Here is a 23,668-nt window from a genome sequence, read left to right as displayed (position 1 = left end):
CACATGGACACATCTAAGAAAATGTATCAGGCACTCAGTCCTCTTGTTGCACCTAAAACGGGCCATTTCGCTGCAACATATCCCTGCCACATTTTCACGCGTGTGTACACGTGATTCCCCCACCTTGTCCCTTCCTTTGTCAGTAAGAGGGGGGTGGGATTAGGGACAGGAAAAAAAAAAAAAAAAAAAAAAAAAAAAAAAAAGACACTACTAAATAAAATAAAAAAAAAAAAAAAAAAAAATTTAAAAAAAAAGAAAACCATTTTAAAACCCCCAGGGAGGGAGTCGCCCTCCCCCACCGCTACAAACTATGTCAAAATCAGTCCTACGCCCAGACTACCCTGGCTGCGGCTATGGCAGCGACGTATTCTGTGCTAACCCCCCCCCCAAAAAAACAACCAAAAAAAAAAAAAAAAAAAAAAAAGAACCACCTAGATCACACGAATACGCATTGCATATCATGTACAAGATAAATAGAAGCACATTATGTTGGGGGGTTTGGGCGTTGACCGGTTGCAATGTTGGGGTTCATTCTCACTGTTGGTTTCTGGCTTTAAAATACTATTGATTTTTTTTTTCGAAGCACTCGTAGAAAGTTCGTTCTGTCTTACAAACTGAAATTTCTGGCAAATATATACGCCGAATGTTTTCCTGTTTTTCTCTTCAGGTTCTCCTGTTTAAACAGCTTAAGTAAAAATAGAATTGCGAAGATATCAATCTCTTTTGTTCAAACAATAGTCATGCTATTTACAGGTGTAATATACGATTTTTTTACAAACAGATCACGACATGAGCTAAAAGTAATCAGTAAAGAGGTTATTGCTTAAAAGCAAACAGTAAAGAGGTTATTGTTTGAAAGCGATCAGTAATAAGGTTGTTATTGCTTTTAGGTTTTAGTTCATTTTTATTTTCCTTATATTTTCATTACAGAAACACTTATTTCCACCAAAATGCAAATAACTTAAGTCGCAGCTTCGGTTTTCAAATAACAAAAAAATCCAACCATTCCCCTGATAACAGGAAGCAAACAACAAACCTAAACACATAAAAAAAACCTGCTTGCTCTGGGCACTACAGAAAACATGCATCACTTTCGACGCATTTTAATTTGAAAATTGAAGGAAGGGACACGACTGATCATCAACAAAGAAAAGGAAATTGACTACTTTCATCCAAAAGCTTGACTTGCAACTAGAAAGATACAAATTGCACATTCACAGATTGTGAATACATTTGAGACAATACTGTTAACATTTTTGGCAATTAACCAGGTTTCTGATCCTCTAGTCGACTAGTAAGCTCGTTTCGCAATGAACAAAACACATCTGACTTGTTCCTTTTTGAAAATCAACTTAGACCAAACGGGAGGAACGCAAACTGCAAATATTCTGGTTTGCATTCTAAATTCAGTGTTTTCGTTGATAACATTGACGGGGAATTCTGTTATTCTTCATGTGATCCGGAAAACGCGAGAACTTCACTCGCCTTCGTTCGTCCTTTTGTTTTGTCTTGCTGCCTCAGACCTCCTCGTTGGACTGATATGTCAGCCATTTTTCGTGGCTTACAAGATAGCTGAACTTGGGAACAACTTTGGCGTTTACTGTACATTGAGGATGTTACATACCATATTAGGTTGGACGATGGCTGGCGTGTCCTTGCTCACTTTGAGTCTAGTCTCCGTTGATCAGCTTCTCGCTTTAACCCTACATTTACGGTACACCACGATTGTCACCGTTTCTCGCGTGTTTCAAATCACTGCTTTTCTCTGGATCGGTACTTTAACTGGCGTTCTGTTAAGGTTTTCTATCACGGGGAGTAACTTTAGTTGGCTTTTTGTTCCGTTGGTCACATTACTTCTTACAATTCTAGTTATGGCCCTAAGTACCATGAAAATATTTCAGATCGTTCGACGACATCGGCGCCAGATCAGACAGCAACAGCAGAGCGTTCAATTAAACACGGTGAACGTGCTCAAATGTAGAAAATCTGCTGTGACTGTACTTTATGTTTACGGTTTATTTTTGATTTTCTATTTTCCATTTTGTGTAACGGTTTTTGTGGAGACATTAACAGGATACACATTATCATTGAAAATCGCCTATGATTACGTGACAACTGTCGTTTATGTTAACTCCTTTCTAAATCCACTTGTGTACTGCTGGAGAATTGGAGAAATACGACGAGCTGTAAAAAATGTACTTAGGAAAAACTGAGCGTGAGTGGGAGTTTCTAGAGTCAGTATAGAGAGGGAGTTTCTCGTTTAATTAATTTAACACATCTGAGTTTATACAGTTGCCATAGTAACGATTTATCTCCTAGTAATAAATTTATCAATGATTGTGCTTTTACGTGTTACCGACCAGGCAGTTTAATGAGTACTTCATGTTTGACTGTGTAAAGAATGCACTGAAAAAAAAAACTGATGTTGATAACATGATATCCAATAAAAAACAATACTTCGAGGATCCGAGGACGGATTTTAATTTCTAGTGAAAGTTTCGTATTTTCTTTCAGTTAAACCCTCAGACGTACAAGTAAATTCATACTACCCTCACCTTGGTACATGACAGGGGGTGGGGAATGGTGGATGGAGCCCCTCCACAGGGTTTTCGTTTAATTTAGGCGCAGCGACATTATTTTGCACTTAGTAGAAAGCTTTAGCTTATTCTACAAGATGACATAATTTAGTTGTCTATGACGTCATATGACGTCAATTGACGTTATTAGAGCCGCCATCTTTGATTTCACCCCTTCTTAGAAAGTCAGAAAATAACAGAAATGAATGCAAAATTAAGCCAGATTGCTTATGGAAAGTTATATTTAAAAAATCGTGCAATTTTGTTTCAAAAAAAACTGGAGTAAATAACAATGGACTATTCAGCTACAAATAATACTTTCACCGATTGTGAGTACACTGTATATTCGAGAGTCACATTGTCGTTACAACGACAACAACACTGACTTTATTTTTGACCTTATACATAAAAAAGAGACATTTACACACAATAGAAATTAAAGCTAAAAGGGTTTTGGCCTCCAAAAATAACTAAGGAGTTAACAAGTCTAGGAAGCCAAATTACATAGATTAAATTACAACATTAGATTTAGAGTCGAAACAAAAAACACAAAACACGGCTTTCTTGGCAGGTTTTAACTAACGATAAAGTCGGAGTCGTAATCAGAAGCGCAGAGCGTTACCATCTAGTGAAAATCAAACCGACGGAGTCGTAAGTAGAGTTCACATTTGTGCTAAGGACTCAATCGCTTTTGATCCAATGAAAACTGAATTGTCCGTAGCAAGTGAAAAGGAAGTGCTAGGAGGGCCTGAGAACTTGCATTGTGATTGGTTTGTTCTTCCGCATCTGCTTGTGATTCCGTAAATCAAGTTTTCCATACGACAGCTGAGGATCGTAAGTGACAGAGTCATAACCAAAATCGCTAGAAAACGGAAACGTTCTGGTTATTGCGAATCCGATTCTCTCGTGCTTGTAACTCTGCGTACCACACCGATTTTAGATTTTCGCTAGGTCGTAAGCGTCTTACGACTCCAAATAAGACTGCTACTACGATTTCGTCCCTGGTGAAAATCAGCCTTAACCAGCTTTGCGGTCAGCTTGTCATCTCACGATGAACAAAACCCATCAAACTTGTTCCTTTTTGGACATAAACTTGAACCAAACGGGAGAAACGCAAACGACAAATATTCTAACGTGTGTTTTGAATTCAGTGTTTTCTCTTATAACATGTATGGGGAATTCTGTTATTTTATACGTGATCTGGAAAACGCGAGAACTTCATTCACCATCTTTCATCCTTTTGTTTTGCCTCGCTGCTTCGGATCTCCTTGTTGGACTGATTTGTCAGCCTTTTTTCGTGGCGTACAAGATAGCCGAACTTGAAAACAACTTTGGCGTGTACTGTGTCTTAAGGATGATTCATACCATATCAGGTTGGACGACATCTGGCGTGTCTATGGCAACTTTAACCTTAATCCCCGTTGATCAGCTTCTCGCATTAACCCTGCATTTACGGTACACCACGATTGTCACCGTTCCTCGCGTGTTTCAAATTACTGTTTGCCTCTGGATTGCTTCTATAACTGTCGTTATGTTGAGGTTTAGTTTAACAAACTGGATAATCGTTCCGGTGGTACTTTTATTGCTAACGTTTCTAATTACAGTCGTGAGCACCTTTTATATATTTCAGATCGTTCGCAGACATCGGCGCCAGATATCCCAGCAACAATGGAGTGTTCAATCAAACACGGTAAACGTGCTCAAGTGTAGAAAATCTGCTGTGACTGTACTTTATGTCTATGGTTTGTTCTTGATTTTCTATTTACCAGTTTGTGTGACAATGTTTGTAGACTCATTCCTTGGATACACATTAACAGTAAAAATCGCCTACGATTATGCTTCAACTGTTGTTTTTATTAACTCTTTCTTAAATCCACTTGTGTACTGCTGGAGAATTGGAGAAATACGCCGGGCTGTTAGGAATGCACTGAGAAAAAATTACCTTGATAATACTCATGTAATTCGTCAATAAATATAGCCTAGTCTATGAATGTAAAAATAAAACAATAGAATGTTTAAATAAAACAATATTCAGTGAAGGACGGATTTTAACTTTCAGTGGAGTTTCATATTTTATTTCAGTTTAACAAATCCAACATTTTCCCGTGCAGTGAGATGACGCCATAAAATGTCCAAAAATGGGCTCATGCCGTTGTTATGGTTACATTATGTTTATTATGTTCGCTTTATAAGGCTACAAATGATGAAATTATTTAAAGGGAAAACCCCAAACGTTTTCGACTTAATCTTCTGGCCGATGAATTAAGTTAAAAATTAAGGTTTGGGTTTATTTTTTTGTTTATTAGTTACTGTTCATATATTTGTTTCCTAGCAGGCATTTGAGTGCTTGCCGGTTAATCCCCAGCTGGGCAGGTGGGTCGAGAACACTCAAGGAACTTGGGAAAACCTCTGCGTGGAGTTTTACCCTGATGATTGACAGCTGCACAGATCCGGCAGCTGGAAAATTCTGGAATATTCTAAACAAAACCCCTGAAAAAACGTCCGCAGCTAGAATTAGCGACCGCCAAAATAAATAATAGATAAACAAGTAAACCAGGAGCCCATGTTACAGCACAAGAACAGATAAGGAGAAAGGCGAGGCCTTCTTAAGCCGACCACAACTGCGAGAAAACGGCACAATATCAAACGCCCAGACAAACATGTTTGTCCTGAGAGCGCCTCAAAGAGGGCACAACGAAGAAAACAAGAAGGGCAGCTCAAGTCTTATAATCACAATGGGCAGGAAATGGCCAGAGGCCATTTGCATTCTTAGTAACGGAGTTTGGCTAAACGGCAACAAGGACGAAGAAGCAAGTAGTTGCATCCTTAACAACAGAGTTTAAACTTAATACCTTTTTCGTTCTTTTTTATGGTTACTGATTACATCTTATAAGAGCAACCTAACAAATTAAACGCCAGTTCCCACGTGGTCTAGTGGTTAGGATTCGGCGCTCTCACCGCCGCGGCCCGGGTTCGATTCCCGGCGTGGGAAATTTCCTTTTTTCTTTCTTCTGTTTTATTAAGGAGTGGCGCAGGGCGGTGGCAGGAAACTCAATCAGCCATGATGAAGGGTTGACTGCAACCAATTTTTTTTTTCAAGTGTATTTATACCAGCCCGTCGGGTCAATGTTAAAGATTTTGCCTTCAAGGTGCTAACCACATGAACACATCCAAGAAAATGTATCAGACACTAAGTCCCCTCGTGGCACAATGGGTCATTTCGCTACAACATATCCCTGCCACATTTTTACGCGTGTGTAGACGTGATTTTGGCCCTGCAACTTGTCCCTTCCTTTGTCATATAAGAGGTGGGTTTGATCACGGACAAGAAAAGCTGATCACTGACAAAATGATCAGGGCATTGACGCGCTTTACTAACAAAAATAACAAATACAAATACTGTCACTGATACTGACACCTAGAAAGAATACCCAACAGAGAAAGATTGATAAAAGTCAAACGCTTTTCAACGCCCATAAAAGAGTGGAAAACCCGATTTTCAGACACCCCCGATGGGAGGCAGTCGCCCTCCCCCACCTCTACAAACTATGTCAAAATCACTTCCTACGCCCAGCGACGTATCCTGTGCTAAGATCACACGAATGCGCATTGCAAATCATGTACAAAACAAATAAAAGCACATTTATTTGGGCGGTTTGTGCGTTGACCGGCTGCAATGTTAGGGTTCATTCTCACCTAATAACTTAAAGGTGTTGGTTTCTGGCTTTAAAATATTATTGATATTTTTTTTTTGAAACACTCGTAGAAGGTTTGTTCTGTCTTACAAACTGGATTTTTTTTGGCAAATATATACGCCGAATGTTTTTGTTTTTCTCTTCAGGCTCTCCTGTTTAACAGCTTAAGTCAAAATAAAATTGCGAAGATATCAATCTCTTTTGTTCAAACAATAGTCATGCTATTTACAGGTGTTATATACGATTTTTTTACAAACAGATCACGACATGAGCTAAAAAGCAATCAGTAAAGAGGTTATTGTTTAAAAGCAATCAGTAAAAGTTTAAAAGCGATCAGTAATAAGGTTGTTATTGCTTTTAGGTTTTAGTTCATTTTTATTTTCTTTATATTTTCATTACAGAAACACTTATTTCCACCAAAATGCAAATAACTTAAGTCGCAGCTTTGGTTTACAATAACAGAAAAATCCAACCATTCTCCTGATAACAGGAAGCAAACAACAAAACTAAACACGAAAAACACCTGCTCGCTCTGGGCACTACAGAAAACACTCATCATTTTCGACGCATTTAAATTTGAATATTGAAGGAAGGGACTCGAATGATCATCAACAAAGAAAAGGAAATTGACTAGTTAGATTTAGAAAGTTACAAATTGCACATTCACAGATTGTGAATACATTCGAGACAATGCTGTTAACATTTTTGGCAATTTAACCAGGTTCCTGTAGTCGACTAGTAAGTTTTTCGCAATGAACAAAACACATCTGACTTGTTTCTTTTTGAAAATCAACTTAGACCAAACGGGAGAAACGCAAACTGCAAATATTCTGGTTTGCATTCTAAATTCAATGTTTTCTTTGATAACATTAATGGGGAATTCTCTTATTTTACATCCGATCCGAAAAACGCGAGAACTTCACTCGCCGTCGTTTATCCTTTTGTTTTGCCTTGCTGCTTCAGATCTCCTCGTTGGACTGATATGTCAGCCATCTTTCGTGGCATACAAGATAGCTGAACTTGGAAACAACTTTTGCGTGTATTGTACCTTGAGGATGATTCATACAATATTCGGCTGGACGACGTCTGGGGTGTCTTTATTAACATTGAGTCTAGTCTTCATTGACCAGCTTCTCGCTTTAACCCTACATTTACGGTATAACACGATTGTCACCGTTTCTCGCGTGTTTCAAATAACTGCTTTCCTCTGGATCGGTTGCATAATTTGCGTTCTGTTAAGGTTTTCAATGAGTAACTATAGCTGGCTTTTTGTACCGTTGGTAACACTACTTCTTACATTTCTCGTTACGGCCCTAAGCACCATGAAAATATTTCAAATCGTTCGAAGACATCGGCGACAGATATGTCAGCAACGTCAAATTGTTCAAATCAACACAGTGAACGTGCTCAAGTGTAGAAAATCTGCTGTGACTGTACTTTATGTCTACGGTTTGTTTTTGATTTTCTACTTTCCATTTTGTGTTACGGTTTTCGTGGAGACATTAACGGGATACACATTAACATTGAAAATCGCATATGACTACGTGACAACTGTTGTTTATATAAACTCATTCCTAAATCCACTTGTGTACTGCTGGAGAATTGGAGAAATACGACGGGCTGTAAAGAATGTACTGAGAAAAAACTCGGCGTGAGTGGGAGTTTCTGGAGACAGTAGAGTGGGTTTCTCGTTTTATTTATTTAACAAATCTGAGTTTATACAGTTGCTATGGTAACAATTTATGTCCTAGTGGTATGGGGCATTTTTATGCTTGAGACGAAAAAGTCATCTAGACGTCTTTAACGTCTTATTTTTTTTTTTTTATTAAAAAAAAAAAAAAACCCCTTAAAAAAAAAAAAAAAAAAAAAAAAAAAAAAAAAACGAAAGGAAAAAAAAAAAAAAAAAAAAAAAAAAACCGAAAAAAAAAAAATACCCAACCAAAAAAAAAACCGACAAGGAAATCCACCTTTGACGTTAAAGGCGTCTGGTATAAAAACGGGACACATTTATAAGACGGCTTTTCAGAAAAAAAATATACAAAAAATAAAAAAAGACTGGGCTCTACACTCGGAGGAAACTGGGCAAGAAGACGTTAAAGCAGTCAGACTTAAAAGGCGTCTGTCCTGTTTTATACTAGTTAACCGCTTCCCGTTTTTATACTAGACGTCTTTCTAAGTCTGAGACGTTAAAGCTGTCCGTTAAGAGCGTCGTTCAAATGCTCTTATGAAAAAACGTTAAAGTCATCAGACGACTTGTTTGTGTTTTGGCTGCAATGTTAGGGCTCATTCTCATCTAATTAGATGTTGGTTTTTTGGTTTTAAAATATTTTTTCAATATTTTCTTTCGATACCCACGTAGTAGATTTGTTTTGTCATTAAAGATGTGAATATTGTTCATCGTGGTGTAAGATAGGAATAAACGTTTATTCGTTTGTCTCACGATAGAATCGCTTTGAGATGTTGATCGCGACGTTTCGACTGCAATACTACTAGTCTTCATCAGGCGATGAGGTCGATTGTTTACGTGTTGCTATTTATGCACGTTGGTTCGCTGTGATTGGTGCATTTCGATCCTCGTTATTATTTCGACTAACAGATGATGTTCCCTCAGAGGTCCGCTTTGTTGTTGAACGGCTGTTGTGTTTTCTGATCGTAGGTATCCATGCTTCAGGAATTTCAATTCCGCTGTCTCTATTGATGTTATTAGGATGAAGTCTTATTTGTATAGCCTATTTGACCCTGCGTGTGGATCGGTTAGGGTCACGATCGATAAACTTGACTTGATTCCATAAAGGAAAATGCCCCGTTTCGTTTGCATGCTCCGAAACTGCGGAGGTTTGTGTATGAGCAAGCCGTATGTCTCTGTCGTGTTCTTTCATCCTGTCTTGCATTGCTCTCCCTGTTTCACCTATATATACTTTGCCGCATTCAAATGGAATTTTATAAACAACACCGTCTTGTTTACCTGGTTCTAGAACGTCTTTCGGTCGCACTAAGTGACCCCGAAGAGTTGTGTCAGATTTAAAAACGGTGCGAACGCCTTTTTGTTGTAGGCAGCGGCGAAGAACCTCTGATACACCTTTAATGTAGGGTAAAACCGCAGTAGATTTAAATTCCTGCGTGGGTTCGTTGTTGGCTGTTGATCTTGTGGTCTTAGTGAGTTTTCGTATGAACGAAGACGGATATCCGTCAGAAACAAGTACCGACGATAAATGTTTCTTTTCTTCTTCAGAGATAACTGATGGTTTTGTTATGAGGTGTTTGGCACGGTCATATAGACACTTAACAATACCACGCTTCACTGACTGTGGATGGTGTGAGTCTTAGGCTAAGTATTGATCAGTGTGTGTGGGCTTTCTGTACACACTGGTAGTAAGAAGGTAGAAGTAGATTTGTTTTGTTTTACAAAAGAAATATTTAGCAAACTGTGTTCCCAGTGATTCAGTTGTAGCAGGTTTGCACCAGAATTGAAAAGGCCACAGAGGTTGCATCCCGTTGGTGCCCAAATACGTTTTTTTCGTTAAGGCTTCCTTTTTAACAGCTTACGTTTAAAAGCAGAACTGCGGAGTTCTCAATCTCTTTCGTTCAAACAATAGTCGTGCTATTTAACATACGATTTTGGTATAAACAGAACACAACAGGAGCCTGTAGAGCTAAAAGCAAAAAACTCAACGTTGTGCTTTTAATTGTTTTACTTTATTTCTTAGTTATTTTTGGTCTTTTTTTTTTCATTACAGAAATCCTTATTGAACCGAGATAAAAATGCAGATAACATTAGTCCAAGTTTCGGTTTAAGATGAAAGAACATCCCAAAAACTTATCCTGATACTAAAAAGAAGATAACCAAAACTAAACACAAAACACCTGCTTCCTTTGTGCACTCGATAAAAATACTAGATCATTTTCGACACATTTCAATTTGAATGTTAAAGTAAGTGTCACTCGGCACGACTGTTATCATCAACAAACAAAAAGGACTTCTTTCATTCAAAAGCTTGAATTGGAACTAGAAGGTTCGAAATTGCACATTCACATGTTGATTGACTTGAGACGATACTGTTAGTAACACTTTTGGAAATTTAACCAGGTTCCTGTGGTCGGCTAGTAATTTTTCGCGATGAACAATACACATCTAACATGTTCTTTTTTGAAAATCAACTTTCACCAAACGGAAGAAACGAAGATGGCAAATATTCTGGCATGTATTCTTAATTCAGTGTTTTCTTTGATAACATTACTGGGGAATTTTGTTATTATACATGTGATCCGGAAAACGCGAGAACTTCATTCACCATCGTTAATCCTTTTGCTTTGCCTCGCTGCTTCAGATCTCCTCGTTGGACTGATTTGTCAGCCATCTTTCGTGGCATACAAGATAGCTGAACTTGGAAATAACTTTAGCGTGTACTGTTCCTTGAGGATAATTCATACAATATTCGGCTGGACGACGTCTGGGGTGTCTTTATTAACTTTGAGCCTAGTCTCCGTTGATCAGCTTCTCGCTTTAACCCTGCATTTACGGTATAACACAATTGTCACCGTTTCTCGAGTGTTTCAAATCATTGTTTTATTCTGGATCCTTACTTTTACTGGCGTTTTGTTGAGGTTTTTTAACATGGGGAGTAGGTGGCTTTTTGTTCCGTTGGTAACATTGCTTCTTACGTACATTTCTTTTAACGGCCCTAAGCACCTTGAAAATATTTTAGATCGTTCGAAGACATCGGCGCCAAATAAGTCAGCAACAGCAAAGAGGTCAATTAAACACAGTGAACGTGCTCAAGTGTAGAAAGTCGGCTATTACTGTACTTTATGTTTATGGTTTGTTCTTGATTTTCTATTTTCCATTTTGTGTAACGCTTTTCTTGGAGACAATACTTGGATACACATTTACATTGAAAATCGCCTATAACTATGTGACAACTGTTGTTTATATTAACTCTTTCTTAAACCCTCTTGTGTATTGCTGGAGAATTGGCGAAATACGACGAGCTGTAAAGAATACACTGAGGAGAAACTGATCGTGAGTGCACAATGCTTAAGTGGGAGTAGTATGGAAGAGAACATCTGCTCAGGGCAATGTAATACTTTCGTCCCAGTAAGATACGCTGCAGGATAGCACATCCAAATGAACAGCCCTGCCAAACTTGTCAAACTGGAACTTGGGCTCCACATTTGCTCCAGAATTTCAAAGACTCTATTTGCCGATAGACAGAATAGGCTAGCTCAATCAGACATTCAACTGACATTTAACTGAAACGCTCTAAGGGCTCAGGTAACCGCATAATGAAAGCAATCTATTTGTCTGGCTTTAAAAAATTGCCGGGAGCAGGTGCGTGTCAACAAAACGGTCAAGCATACATCAAAACATTAACGCATCCCCAGGGAAAAGACACTTGTAAAAGACTTAAGTGGCAGTTTCTCTTAAAGCGGTCCATCGCATTTCGGGTCGGGAAAAAGTTTTCCCTCAAACTTTGCCCAGTGAACTATCTTAGGTTGTGTAAATGCAACGACTTTAGTTTTTGGAAATACGTAAAATATATATTTTTAGAGCTCTCGACAGTGAGGCTGCAAAAGGTCTATTGCTTGGCCGCGGAATTTTATAGTTGACGGCTCCCACAAACAATATTATTATTATCTGTGGTCCTTCAAGGTTGGAAACGCATGTTTATTTTGATACATTTTGATTTAAGGGTCCGTGAAAATTTAATATCAGCAACCGTTAGATCGCTTTTGTAAACGAAAAGTGTGTCTTCGCCGGCCATTTCCGGTCCAGACCAGACCATTCTAATTCCAACTGATCTACTAAACGATGTTGGAAGCATAGAAATATAAAAATACTTGCACTTTTTATCTTCCTTTCCACGCGACTTTGAAAATTTCGTGCTTATGCGAGTAAGAAAGCTCATTTGCATAATGTGTATGAAATACTCGCATAAGCACGAAAGAATCGTGGGTGTGTTACAATGCTCGCGTTTTTGAGGAACAGTGGAACCTCGATTTAACGAACGTTTATATAGCGAAGTCCTCGATATAACGAACGATATTCTTCGCCCCAGTAATAGTAAAATATATAGAAAAGAACCTCGATATAACAAAACCTCGTTATAGCGAACATATTTTGGAGGTCCCTTGGCCCTTCGTTTTATCGAGGTTCCACTGTAGTTGCGTGCAGTGGTAACTGCACACGGCTGGAGTGAGAGGGAGTTGCACCAATGAATCAGATAAAACTTTTTAAAAAGTTAAATACTGCATCCATGGACCCATCCGCCTGAAGTCGTCTGGATTTATCGATGTCACAAGGGCTGATGGCTCTGTGCGAGAAGACATTATGGCATCACAGCGTGGAGTGGTACTGCTTGCATGGCGTTTCAGTGCTTTACAGGAAAGTTGGACCTCACTAGACGTTATCTGTTTTACAATCACATTTTATTTCTTTTGCGGATTGTTATGTTGAGCAACCAACTGTGTTGAACATGACGCCTATGGGGAGGAAAATCTGGGAAGAGGGAAGACGACCTCTACTACACTAATAGGGCCTAGCCATAGACAAAACCAGGTAAATCGGTGATCAAACAGATAAGAAATAAATCAGGACTGATAAATTGGCCTGATGCATAATTTTCGATATAGTTCACTTCTTGGTGGTTAAAACTGTCCATCTTTTTTGTCACTGACGAAGAGCGCCGAATCAGTAATCGATTATTGATCATTCACATCTAAGGTGTTTGCCGCCGCAAACACTTTTTTATTTATTAGTTATAACCTAGTTTCGGTAGGTTTATATATTGACGTGTTATGCATGGTTTGCAGGGTTTCTCGTCACAAATGGTTCTTCTTAGTGTCAAAAATCATGAATGAAGAGCGCGAAAACAATAATCGATTATCGCTCGTTTACATCTTGCCGCCGCATTCTAAACAAAAAACTTTTCTATTTAGTTACGCCCAGCCTAACCTGGCAACGGATATGGCAGCAGCGTATCCTGCGCTAAGACCACGTAAATTTTCATTGCATATCCAGCACATCATGTACATGACAAAGTGTCCCAATTCGTCTGTCAAAGACTACTTTTACTTTACTGTAAAAGCATATTGTGTTGAGGGATTTGTAGGTAAACTGCAATGTTGGGGCTTGTTCTCACCTAATAAGATGTTGGTTTCTGGCTTTAAAATATTTTTTCAATATTATCTTTCAAAACCCACGTAAAAGGTTTGTTTTGTGTTGCAAAAGAAATATTTGGCAAGCTGTGCTCCCAGTGATTCAGCTGTAGCAGATTTGCACCGGAATCGCAAGGACCACTGAGTTCGCATCCCGTTGGTGCCCAAATGCGTTTTTCCTCTTCAGGCTTCCTTTTCAACAGCTTAAGTTAAAAGGGAAGAACTGTGAATATCTCAATCTCTTTCATTCAAACAATAGTCGTACTAATTAACATATGATTGTTCTTTAAACAGGTCACAACAACAGCCTTTCGAGCTAAAAGCAATCAGCAAAAAAGTTGTCAGTGTTTGGACCTCAAGGTTGTGCCTTTAGTTTATACATTATTTTTTAAGCATTTACTCTTATTATTACAGAAAACCTTATTGCAACCAAAAAGGAAACATCTTTAGTCGCAGTTTCGGTTTAAAATAACGAAATATTCAAAAAATTCTCCTGATACGAAGAAGAATTCACCAAAACTAAACACAAATCACCTGCTTCCTTTTGCACTCAAAAAAATACTCCATCATTTTTCGGCACATTTTAATGTTAATTTGAATGTTAAATTTAAATATCACGACTATTATCATCAACAAACAAAAAGGACTTCCTTCTTTCAGAAGCATGACTTGGAACTAGAAAGTTACAAATTGCAAAACATTCACAGATTGTTAATAGATTTGAGACGATACTGTTAACATTTTTGCCAATTTAACCAGGTTCCTGTGGTCGGCTAGTAATCTCTCGCGATGAACAAAACACATCTATCTTGTTCCTTTTTGGATATCAACTTAGACCAAACGAAAGAAACGCAAACGGCAAATATTCTGGTTTGCATTCTAAATTCAGTGTTTTCGTTGGTAACATTAATTGGGAATTCTGTTATTCTACATGTGATCCGGAAAACACGAGAACTTCATTCGCCGTCGTTCATCCTTTTGTTTTGCCTTGCTGCATCAGATCTCCTCGTTGGACTGATTTGTCAACCATCTTTCGTGGCGTACAAGATAGCTGAACTTGGAAACAACTTTGGCGTGTATTGTACCTTGAGGATGGTTCAGACCATATGTGGCTGGGCGACGGCTGGCGTGTCTTTGCTAACTTTGAGTCTAGTCTCTGTTGATCAGCTTCTCGCTTTAACCCTGCATTTACGGTATACCATGATTGTCACCGTTTCTCGAGTGTTTCAAATCACTACTTTTCTCTGGATCGGTAATTTTACTGGCGTTCTGTTGAGGTTTTGTGTCATGGGGGGTAGGTGGCTTTTTGTTCCGTTGGTCACACTACTTCTTACATTTATTGTTACGGCCCTAAGCACCTTGAAAATATTTCAGATCGTTCGAAGACATCGGCGCCAGATAAGTCAGCAACAGCAATGTGTTCAATTAAACACGGTAAACGTGCTCAAGCGTAGAAAATCTGCTGTGACTGTACTTTATGTCTACGGTTTGTTCTTGATTTTCTACGTTCCATTTTTGGTGACGATGTTTGTGGAGACATTGACTGGATACACATTAAAAGTGAAAATCGCCTATGACTACGTAACAACTGTTGTTTTTATAAACTCTTTCTTAAATCCACTTGTGTACTGCTGGAGAATTGGAGAAATACGACGAGCTGTTAAGAATACACTGAGGAGAAACTGAGCGTGAGAGAACAATACGTAAGTGGGAGTAGTATTTATTTGCCAAAACTAAGGTTAAACTGTTGCTATAGCAACGATTTATGTCCTGGTAAATTAATTGAAGTTCACGAATGATGCATACATATGTTTATGATGTGCATACATGTGTTGCCAACCAGGCAGTCCAAAAACCTATCAATCTACAATAGCGGGCGAATTTTGGAGTATATACTGAGCCAGGCATCTGCAGGCAGCCAAAATGATTCATGGCCACAAGAAATGATTGACGATAATGGCAACAGCTTACAAGAAAAGCAAGGTCTTCCTATGCCGATACAAAAGTCAGCTGGAAGAAAACGCAGAAGTAGTGCTGAGACCTAACGGTAGGAGGGAAGACATCAATAGCAAAATAATTTAAGAACAACATAAGGGATAATGGGCCAAAAGATCTGACTAAACCACTTTATCTACATGTTGTGTCCGTAATGTAGCTTTCACTAACACTTTGCTTTTTGGCATCTATGATAGATGCCAAAAAGCAAAGTGTTAGTGAAAGCTACATTACGGACACAACATGTAGATAAAGTGGTTTAGTCAGATCTTTTGACCGCGGCTGGGTGTGAAGGATCTGCTAGGTGACCTCATAGAAGAATTCAACCACATATATAAGAAAGACACTGGGATTGTAACCCTAGTGTTCTCCACTTAACCAAGCTGCAACGACCACAGGGTAGTCAGAAATGTTACCGTACCTACAGTGTACCATTTACTCAGATTATTTTAAAATATTGCCGCAAAGAGATCATGAAACATCCGCTTGTATGGAAAGACAAGCTGGGAGAATTAGACCCAAGCGCTTGGTATTTACATGCATGCTTGGCATCAAGATAACAGGGATTGTGCAATAGAGGACGCCTCCAAAAGGGTGGATTCTATCAATGCTTAACACAAGGCCACGTTCTTGGATAAGATTTGCAAATGGACCTCACAAGTCTTTTAGCTTGGCTCTGCATGCATGGTCTTCCACAGAAATCACCTCTCGGTTGTATACTCTTCACCATTTATACACAAGACATCTTCAGATCTAATTAAATGTAAATGTACTGACCCATTCTCAATACGTAGGTAAAACATACAAAAAATAATCTGTGAAGGGAATCTCCTGTATTTGCAGCTGAGAACTTGCAGGTTAATAGTAAACGACCGAAGCAATTGACAGTTTTTAATTGCATACTTAAAATCTGGCAGCCTGTCCGACAACTGAAGTCTGCTGTGCCTGGTCCTCTGAGCCATCTAAACAGGAAACTGTTTCAGTGACCTGTGGGGGTAAAAAAATTTAACGGACTGATTATTTATCGTAGACTAACAATGGGACGAGAGGGAGAGAGAGAGAGCAAAATCTGGGAAGAGGAAAGACTACCTCTACTACACTAACAGGGCCTAGCCATAGACAAAACAAGGTGAAGCGGTGATCCAACAGATAAGGAATAAAAATAGGACTGATAAATGTCATAAATTGGCCTGATACATGTTGTCGTTTAATTAAAGTGAAAGATAATTGCCGATATAGTTTCATTCTTGGTGGTAAAAATTGTCCATCTTTTTTTGTCGCTGATGAAGAGCGCCGAATCAGTAATCAATTATTGCTCATTCACATCTAAGGTGTTTGTCGCCGCAATCACCTTTCTGTTTAGTTATAACCTAGTTTAAGTAGATTTAATATATTGACTGGTCGTGGTTTCACATCTCAAATGATTCTTCTTAGTGTGGAAATTCTAAAATCATTAATGTGGTATATCCCGTATAAAGCAATCAGAAAAGAACTAACAGGGCCTAGCTATGAACAGAATGAGATAAATCAACGATCTTTCAGAAAATAGATTTAATCAGAACTATTGCACTGGCCTGATTATGCTGTCGTGTAATTAAAGTGGAAGATAATTGTTCATTGAGTTCACTTCTTGGTCGGTGAAAAATGTATATATAGTTTTTTTTTCGTCACTGATGAAGAGCACGAAATCAATTATCGATTATCGCTCATTTACATCTAAGGTGCTTGCCGCCGCGATCTAAACAAAATCTTTTCTATTTAGTTATAATCTCGTCTAAGTAGATTTGATCTATTGACGTGTTATGGTTTGCGGGTTTCTCCACGGGTAGCCAAAGCTTAAGATACGACTGAAAATAAATATATTTAAACGTTTTATCAATCTTATATTACATATTCATGTAAGATTTGAATTGTTCTTCGAGTGAAAATTAACATAATATGCTAATTCTAAAATTGCTCTCAACTATCAAAGCGAAGCGAAAGGTCGCACACTCAAGCCGTCAGAATGCCGACCCGTGTTCATGAAATCAGTGAGCAGGCCCAAAAAGTACCCAATGTTCCTTCTTTTCTCTGGTGAAACGACAATATTCCAGTGTTAAACATCTCGAACCATCCGTGGCCCAAGCTCTTCTGCATTAATCAAATGCAATTTAGAACCACAAAAGCCACTTTCTAGGGGAGGTGTATGGAATTATTTTTGTTTACACCTCATTTCTAAGCCCATGAATATGAGGCTCCTGTATGAGGTCATCAATTCATGTGTTGCACGCAACTTTCCATGATATTTATAGAGTGACTATCGAAGCCTTTGAATTTGAGGCATTTTGGGTGAAAAATGGTAAACTTTAAGAATTACAGCTCATTTCATGAACACGGGTCGGCATTCTGATGGCTCGAGTGTGCGACCTTTCGCTTCGCTTTGATAGTTGAGAGCAATTTAAGAATTACCATATTATCTGTAGTTTGCACGGTCACGGAGACTGGGACTCGATCACGTGCTGTGTCAGGTGAGCTCTTGCGTCAGTTCTTGTTCGGTGTAGTTGTTGTTTAGCCTCCCTGTCTTTTATGTTTCCTGTAGTCTTTCTGCCGGGTTCACCTCACCGTCCAGGGATTAAGCAATTGTTAGTTTTTTACTTTAGTAAACTTGTGACCGTGCGTTACGTAAGTTTTGAATTAAGCTAATTTTCACTCGTAGAACAAAGCTTACTTGAATATGTAATACAAGATTGAAAAAACAATAAACAGTTGATAATTTAAGATCGTTTTATTTATTCTCAGTCGTATCTTAAGCTTTGGCTACCTATGGTTTCTCATTACAAATGATTCTTCTTAGTGTCAAAATTCAAAGGTTGCCGATTAATTAATGCGGTATATCCCGTCTTCATTTTGCCATACCGTATTCATAATGAGTTTGGTTAAATCTTTTAAGTCTCACTGGTACTTGCTATCGGAAAGTAACTCTGGAAAACCAACGTTTACGATTACCAATTGTTAGTAAAACCTGGAGTATTGGATAACATATTTCCTGAGTTTTGATTGGCCAATGGATATCAGCCCTAATACCATTCCCGACTAACATTGTCGACAGAAACCGTTTTCCGGCCTTTCTTCACATACAAAAACAGCGGGATAAAGCAATATTTCGTTGAGTTTTTACTAAAACAATTATTTAACTCGCGCTTGTTGGATATGAGATTGCATTTGACTGAAGCCAATTCGGCGCCTCATTGGCCGTCTATCATTTCATATTGAACGCGTGTGCTGACTTGGAATAATCGTCAAATTTGCGTTAGAAGAAGTATCCAACGGAGAGAGAATATCGTCACATTTTATCCTCCTCATTAAATGCCGAAAGTTATATATGTTATTTTTTTAATTGTGTAAAGTATTCAACAGACACAGAATGAATTGACAACATCACCTCAGGCGTTTTTCCGGTAAAAGCAATCAGAAAATGAGTAACTCTGTTATTAAGATCTCAGACGGTTAGCCTTTCGTACTGTATTTAGTTATACAGTCCTTAACACGTTAACCCAAAAGCCCTTGACTTACATCGCGGTTCGTGTAGTTAAAAAAAGAGAACATGCCTGAAAACTTCTGATTTTCAGGAAAATAAACCGCAACGTCTTTGGTAAATGGAAAAAAACTCGATACAAAACACCTGCTTGCATTATAAATTAAGAAATAGCTTATACTGAATCTGATATATTGATCTTCCATTTAGTAGAGCATTAAGAATTTGTTTAAGAAACCTAAACAATGGCCTAATGAGGAAGCATACAAATAAGATTCCCTTTCTTTTTTGGCGCATTTTAATTTGAGCATTGAAAGAAGAGGCATAAAGTAGGACAAGGTGTTCACCAAACAGCGATGAGGACCAATCTCTTTCACAACGCAGGGATATGGAAGTTGCAAGTTACACTTTGACATATGTTAGGATGTACTCGTGACATTGTTTTCGACTCTTCTGGCAGACAGGCAGCTGATCAATTCACAATGAACAAAACCCATCTAACTTGTTCCTTTTTAGACATCAACTTAGACCAAACGGGAGCGACGCAAACGGCTAACGTTGTAACATGTGTTGTCAATTCAATATTTTCTATCGTCACATGTATGGGGAATTTTCTCATTCTACACGTCATTCAGAAAACGCGAGAACTTCATTCGCCGGCTTTCATCCTTTTGTTTTGCCTCGCAGCTTCAGATCTCCTCGTTGGACTGATTTGTCAGCCATTTTTCGTGGCGTACAAGATTGCTGAACTTGGGAACGACTTTAGCGTGTACTGTGCCTTGAGGATGATTCAGACCATATCAGGCTGGATAACGTCTGGCGTGTCTATGTTAACTTTAAGCGTAGTCTTCATCGATCGACTTCTCGCTTTAACCCTGCATTTACGATACACCACGATTGTCACCGTTCCTCGCGTGTTTCAAATCACTGTTTGCCTCTGGATCTTTGCTATAACAGCCGTTATGCTGAGGTTTTGTTTGAGAAACTGGATAATCATTCCAGTTGTAATTTTGCTTCTAACATTTCTTATTACAGCTCTGAGCAACCTGAAAATATTTCAGATCGTTCGCAGACATCGGCGCCAGATAAGTCAACAACAGCAGAGCGTTCAAATCAACACGGTAAACGTGCTCAAGTGTAGAAAATCTGCTGTGACGGTACTTTATGTTTTCGGTCTGTTTTTGATTTTCTATCTACCTTTTTGTGTGACAATGCTTGTGAACTCATTCATCGGGTACACATTAGAAGTAAAAATCGCCTATGACTACGTGGGAACTGTTGCTTTTATTAACTCCTTTCTAAATCCACTTGTGTATTGCTGGAGAATTGGAGAAATACGACGAGCGGTTAAGAATACACTAAGGCTAACCTGAGCTCGGGCGAAGACTACTTAAAAAAGTCGAGCTTTTGCAGTAAAGATCTGATTCCGGGAGTATCAGTAATAAGTGTAGCGTGATCGTCCGGTTGAGCTCCTGAAAAGAACTGTTGAACTTAGCAACTTTAGCAAAAGTTATCATCAGAGTCAACTGTAAAGTCGTTTGTCAGTGGATGATGTCGATCTCTGATTGGTCAATTAATTTCGCCTTGACGTGTTGGATATTAGACTTGCCTAAAGTTCGGAAACAGTGATTGGTCAGCTGTCGTCGATCAGTTGTGACCAGGACTATCTATTTTTTTTCACCTCAAAAAAACAACATTCCTATTTTGGCATCTGTTATCCAAAGGTGTGGCCGTTTATTTTCATGACAATCCTTGAAAACATTGCACATTAGAAAAGCATACAAAGAGTTAGGATTCAAGGTACGAGATTGGCTGAACAATATACTAGGTTATTCAACTGTCATTGATATCGAAGGATGTACATCCCTTTTTATTAGAATAACAGCAGCGAAAATTGGCAGAATGTGAGTTGATTTTATCATTTATGCGTGTAGTGACCTTGCTCAAAAGTCAAATTAACTTTCTAATTATATTGCCTCGAACAATCTAGTGAAACTGAATGTGTGGGTTTGGTAACAGGGCGAGTTATCAGTGGTGAGTTAAGTCAGTGAGTTAAACAGTGGTGAGTTGCCAAATATTGAATTTTCAAGATTCGTCCAGCCAAATCTTGAATTTTCAAGATTTGTCCTGCCAAATCTTGAAAATTCAATATTTGTCCAGCCAAATCTTGAAAATTCAATATTTGTCCAGCCAAATCTTGAATTTTCAAGATTTGTCCTGCCAAATCTTGAAAATTCAAGATTTGTCCAGCCAAATCTTGAAAATTCAATATTTGTCCAGCCAAATCTTGAATTTTCAAGATTTGTCCAGCCAAATCTTGAATTTTCAAGATTTGTCCTGCCAAATCTTGAATTTTCAAGATTTGGCGATCGCGTGACATTGCGTCACTCGGCAGTCGTACGTCTCAAAAATTCTTAATTTCGCAACATAGCATTAGTCGCGACTGTCTCAATCGTTGTCGGTGCTTTGCGAGGCTTTTACTGCGTTTATTTTTGAATTGGCGAAATTGTCAAGATCAAGGTTAATCAAGCAATATGGAACAGAGGTCTGAGGTATGTAATAATTATCTTACTGTGCTGTTTTCGGCACAGGCGGACCATGCATCGTATGCGATTTTGGCGATTGCGTTACGTTTTCTACCGATAAGATAATGTACATGTATGAGAATGCTTTGAAAATTGCTCATGTAGTACCTTGTATTGTCTTGCGTTATGTTGACATTTCTGTGCTTCTGGAGTGGGTTTAAAACCATTTAGACGAGTTTTTCTTTCTGAGGTAGCACTATTTAGAGCAGCTTTCAAAGCCCCGGGTTCAAAGCATTCTCATTCATTGTCTTAAAATGGGCTTAAAATGTAACGTTATCGCCAAAATCGATTACAAAGACTGGGCCACCTGTGATTTCGGTGTGTTTTCCCTTGCATCTTTGTTTCTTTGTAGCTCCATGACACATACATTTTGTATTCCTGGCCGAGTCTTTTCATAGTCCATTTTTCTTAAAAATTGCTTTATTAGAGCACTGAATCTGTTAACTAGCATCCTTGACTGTGAATGGCTCGGATGAAAACGAATTGCAATTTGAAAACGTAAGGCTAACATTTTCAAATTGTTTCCGCGTGTCTTCAAAAAATCGATATTTCTAGCCGTAGCTTGATTTCTATCCGCAAATTAAGGTTATGTCTCTCTTTGGATGTTCAATGATACTGTTTTTTTATGGGCTAAGTTGCCTTCCCCTAATTTCAGAACAGTTTAGACCAAAAATCTGCGAAATATCCGTGACATAGTCCCTTTAAGTCTGGTTTTCATTTGCCACCGACCTACCTGCGACATAGTTACCGGTACATGCCTGGGATACTATTCTCATACAATATCTTTATCGCCGGTGCTCTGGTAAAACTGCTCGATTTTCCGTCACGAGCTAGAATGGGGAGATAAACATTTGCTTCCTTCAAATACTATCGAGCCAATACAAATATTAATACAGAAACAGTGTTACTTACCTGCAAAGCCACCAAGGTTACATTTAAGTGCCTGAGCATAAGAAAAGTTTTCTTTAGCCATGTCGAAAAATCCAAAATAACACAGTGTATTCTCGGACAAGGATTACCACGTGCAGAACAACGTGTCAGAAGGAAACTTCACCAGCCAAATCTTGAATTTTCAATATTTGGCAGGCCAAATGTTGAATTTTCAAGATTTGGCAGGTCGAATGTTGAATTTTCAAGATTTGGCCTGCCAAATCTTGAATTTTCAATATTTGGCAGGCCAAATGTTGAATTTTCAATATTTGGCAGGCCAAATGTTGAATTTTCAAGATTTGGCAGGACAAATATTGAAAATTCAAGATTTGGCAACTCACACCATCGTTAACTCACATGATAACTCACTCAGTGTAACTCACCGTGTTGGCGGACCCGAATGTGTATAGTAGATCTGTAATATACGGTAAGATATTATTGAAACATACTCTCCATTTTGAATTTGTTAAATAGAGAGATTGAGCCAGTGAACACACTTGTCTAATCCTTGATCTGTTGGTAGTTACTGCTGGCCCATGAAACATAAATGAGATTTTAAAATGTAAATGCTACTTAGTTTTTTTATTCTTTTTATATAGATTTTATCATCAATGTTATGTACATTTTTGTTCGTGTTCTTAATAAGTTGTAAAGCTAAATATAATGACTCTAAAATAAAGGTTACTTATTATTATCAATTATTATAATCAAATCACAGAGCTTTTAAACAGTAACTTCTGCGTAAGCTCCCCGAAAGAAAGGTTCAGACGCGAAAAAAAGAGAAATAAAGTTATTCTTTTCCGTGTTGCAGTTGGGTCTTTATTTTGCAGTAGTCTGTTCACAGTTCCCTATTTTTCCGTAAAGACAAAGAGATCGATCGTTGAGTTCGAAGGGCTGCCATCTTGGTTCATGAATGCGAGCGAAAACTGGGGAACCTGCATCCTTCCCACGGGCCTTTTGCACTCACCCCAGTTTTCGCTCGCGTTCAGGAACATAGATGGCGACCCGTCGAACGCAACGATCGATCTCTCTGACTTCACGGAAAATAGTGGACTATGAGCAGTCTTATTTTGCAGTTTCTAGACATACTGTTGCTGTCACACCTAAATTGGGTTTTAGTCTGAACGCATGGTGGACTTAGTCGAGCCGACTATTAAATTATAACCGACATTGCTTTCGACTCAAAATGATAGCAAAATCTACGTAGCGTAAACTGCA

At 38.5% G+C, this 23,668-nt stretch overlaps 5 protein-coding genes, 1 non-coding gene and 1 pseudogene across 8 annotated transcripts; all 7 read left to right on the top strand.

Moving 5' to 3' along the window:
* The first annotated feature begins 1,269 nt into the window (after positions 1-1,269).
* LOC144648674 (histamine H2 receptor-like) lies at positions 1,270-2,249 on the top strand. Its single transcript, XM_078508172.1, has one exon. The coding sequence runs from the start codon at positions 1,311-1,313 to the stop codon at positions 2,211-2,213; it is 903 nt and encodes a 300-aa protein (XP_078364298.1). The 5' UTR covers positions 1,270-1,310; the 3' UTR covers positions 2,214-2,249.
* Positions 2,250-3,627: 1,378 nt separating this feature from the next.
* On the top strand, positions 3,628-4,548 carry LOC144648122 (melanocyte-stimulating hormone receptor-like). Its single transcript, XM_078507755.1, has one exon. It carries the CDS (start codon positions 3,628-3,630, stop codon positions 4,546-4,548), a length of 921 nt encoding a protein of 306 aa, XP_078363881.1.
* Positions 4,549-5,496: 948 nt separating this feature from the next.
* Trnae-cuc (transfer RNA glutamic acid (anticodon CUC)) lies at positions 5,497-5,568 on the top strand. The gene has a single exon. It is a non-coding gene; the product is annotated as a tRNA-Glu (tRNA).
* Positions 5,569-6,858: 1,290 nt separating this feature from the next.
* Positions 6,859-8,035, top strand: LOC144649448 (melanocyte-stimulating hormone receptor-like). The gene has a single exon (XM_078508941.1). It carries the CDS (start codon positions 7,024-7,026, stop codon positions 7,924-7,926), a length of 903 nt encoding a protein of 300 aa, XP_078365067.1. The 5' UTR covers positions 6,859-7,023; the 3' UTR covers positions 7,927-8,035.
* A 2,353-nt stretch (positions 8,036-10,388) lies between these two features.
* Positions 10,389-11,673, top strand: LOC144652443 (trace amine-associated receptor 7e-like; annotated as a pseudogene).
* A 586-nt stretch (positions 11,674-12,259) lies between these two features.
* On the top strand, positions 12,260-17,191 carry LOC144649450 (melanocyte-stimulating hormone receptor-like). 3 transcript variants are annotated; one of them, XR_013569898.1, is made up of 3 exons: positions 12,260-12,827; positions 13,721-15,473; positions 16,452-17,191. XR_013569898.1 is itself a non-coding variant. In XM_078508943.1 (3 exons), the coding sequence occupies exon 2, from the start codon at positions 14,216-14,218 to the stop codon at positions 15,110-15,112; it is 897 nt and encodes a 298-aa protein (XP_078365069.1). In that variant the 5' UTR covers positions 12,260-12,827; positions 13,721-14,215; the 3' UTR covers positions 15,113-15,129; positions 16,452-17,191. The 3 variants fall into 3 exon arrangements, 2 of the variants coding, with proteins under 2 accessions (XP_078365069.1, XP_078365068.1); XM_078508943.1 differs by having other exon boundaries at positions 13,721-15,129; XM_078508942.1 differs by having other exon boundaries at positions 13,721-17,191.
* A 517-nt stretch (positions 17,192-17,708) lies between these two features.
* LOC144649447 (trace amine-associated receptor 7e-like) lies at positions 17,709-20,608 on the top strand. Its single transcript, XM_078508940.1, has one exon. The coding sequence runs from the start codon at positions 19,352-19,354 to the stop codon at positions 20,306-20,308; it is 957 nt and encodes a 318-aa protein (XP_078365066.1). The 5' UTR covers positions 17,709-19,351; the 3' UTR covers positions 20,309-20,608.
* Positions 20,609-23,668: the final 3,060 nt, after the last annotated feature.

Source organism: Oculina patagonica, chromosome 4, assembly GCF_052425735.1.
Source record: "Oculina patagonica isolate OP01 chromosome 4, crgOcupat, whole genome shotgun sequence".
Classification (NCBI taxonomy): Eukaryota; Metazoa; Cnidaria; class Anthozoa; order Scleractinia; family Oculinidae; genus Oculina; species Oculina patagonica.
This window is presented reverse-complemented; position numbering and strand designations above follow the sequence as displayed.

Bases quoted from the DNA above. Each gene is read 5' to 3' on its own strand.
- LOC144649447 (XM_078508940.1), top strand. From the start codon at position 19,352: ATGTTAGGATGTACTCGTGACATTGTTTTCGACTCTTCTGGCAGACAG.
- LOC144648674 (XM_078508172.1), top strand. From the start codon at position 1,311: ATGAACAAAACACATCTGACTTGTTCCTTTTTGAAAATCAACTTAGAC.
- LOC144649450 (XM_078508943.1), top strand. From the start codon at position 14,216: ATGAACAAAACACATCTATCTTGTTCCTTTTTGGATATCAACTTAGAC.
- LOC144648122 (XM_078507755.1), top strand. From the start codon at position 3,628: ATGAACAAAACCCATCAAACTTGTTCCTTTTTGGACATAAACTTGAAC.
- LOC144649448 (XM_078508941.1), top strand. From the start codon at position 7,024: ATGAACAAAACACATCTGACTTGTTTCTTTTTGAAAATCAACTTAGAC.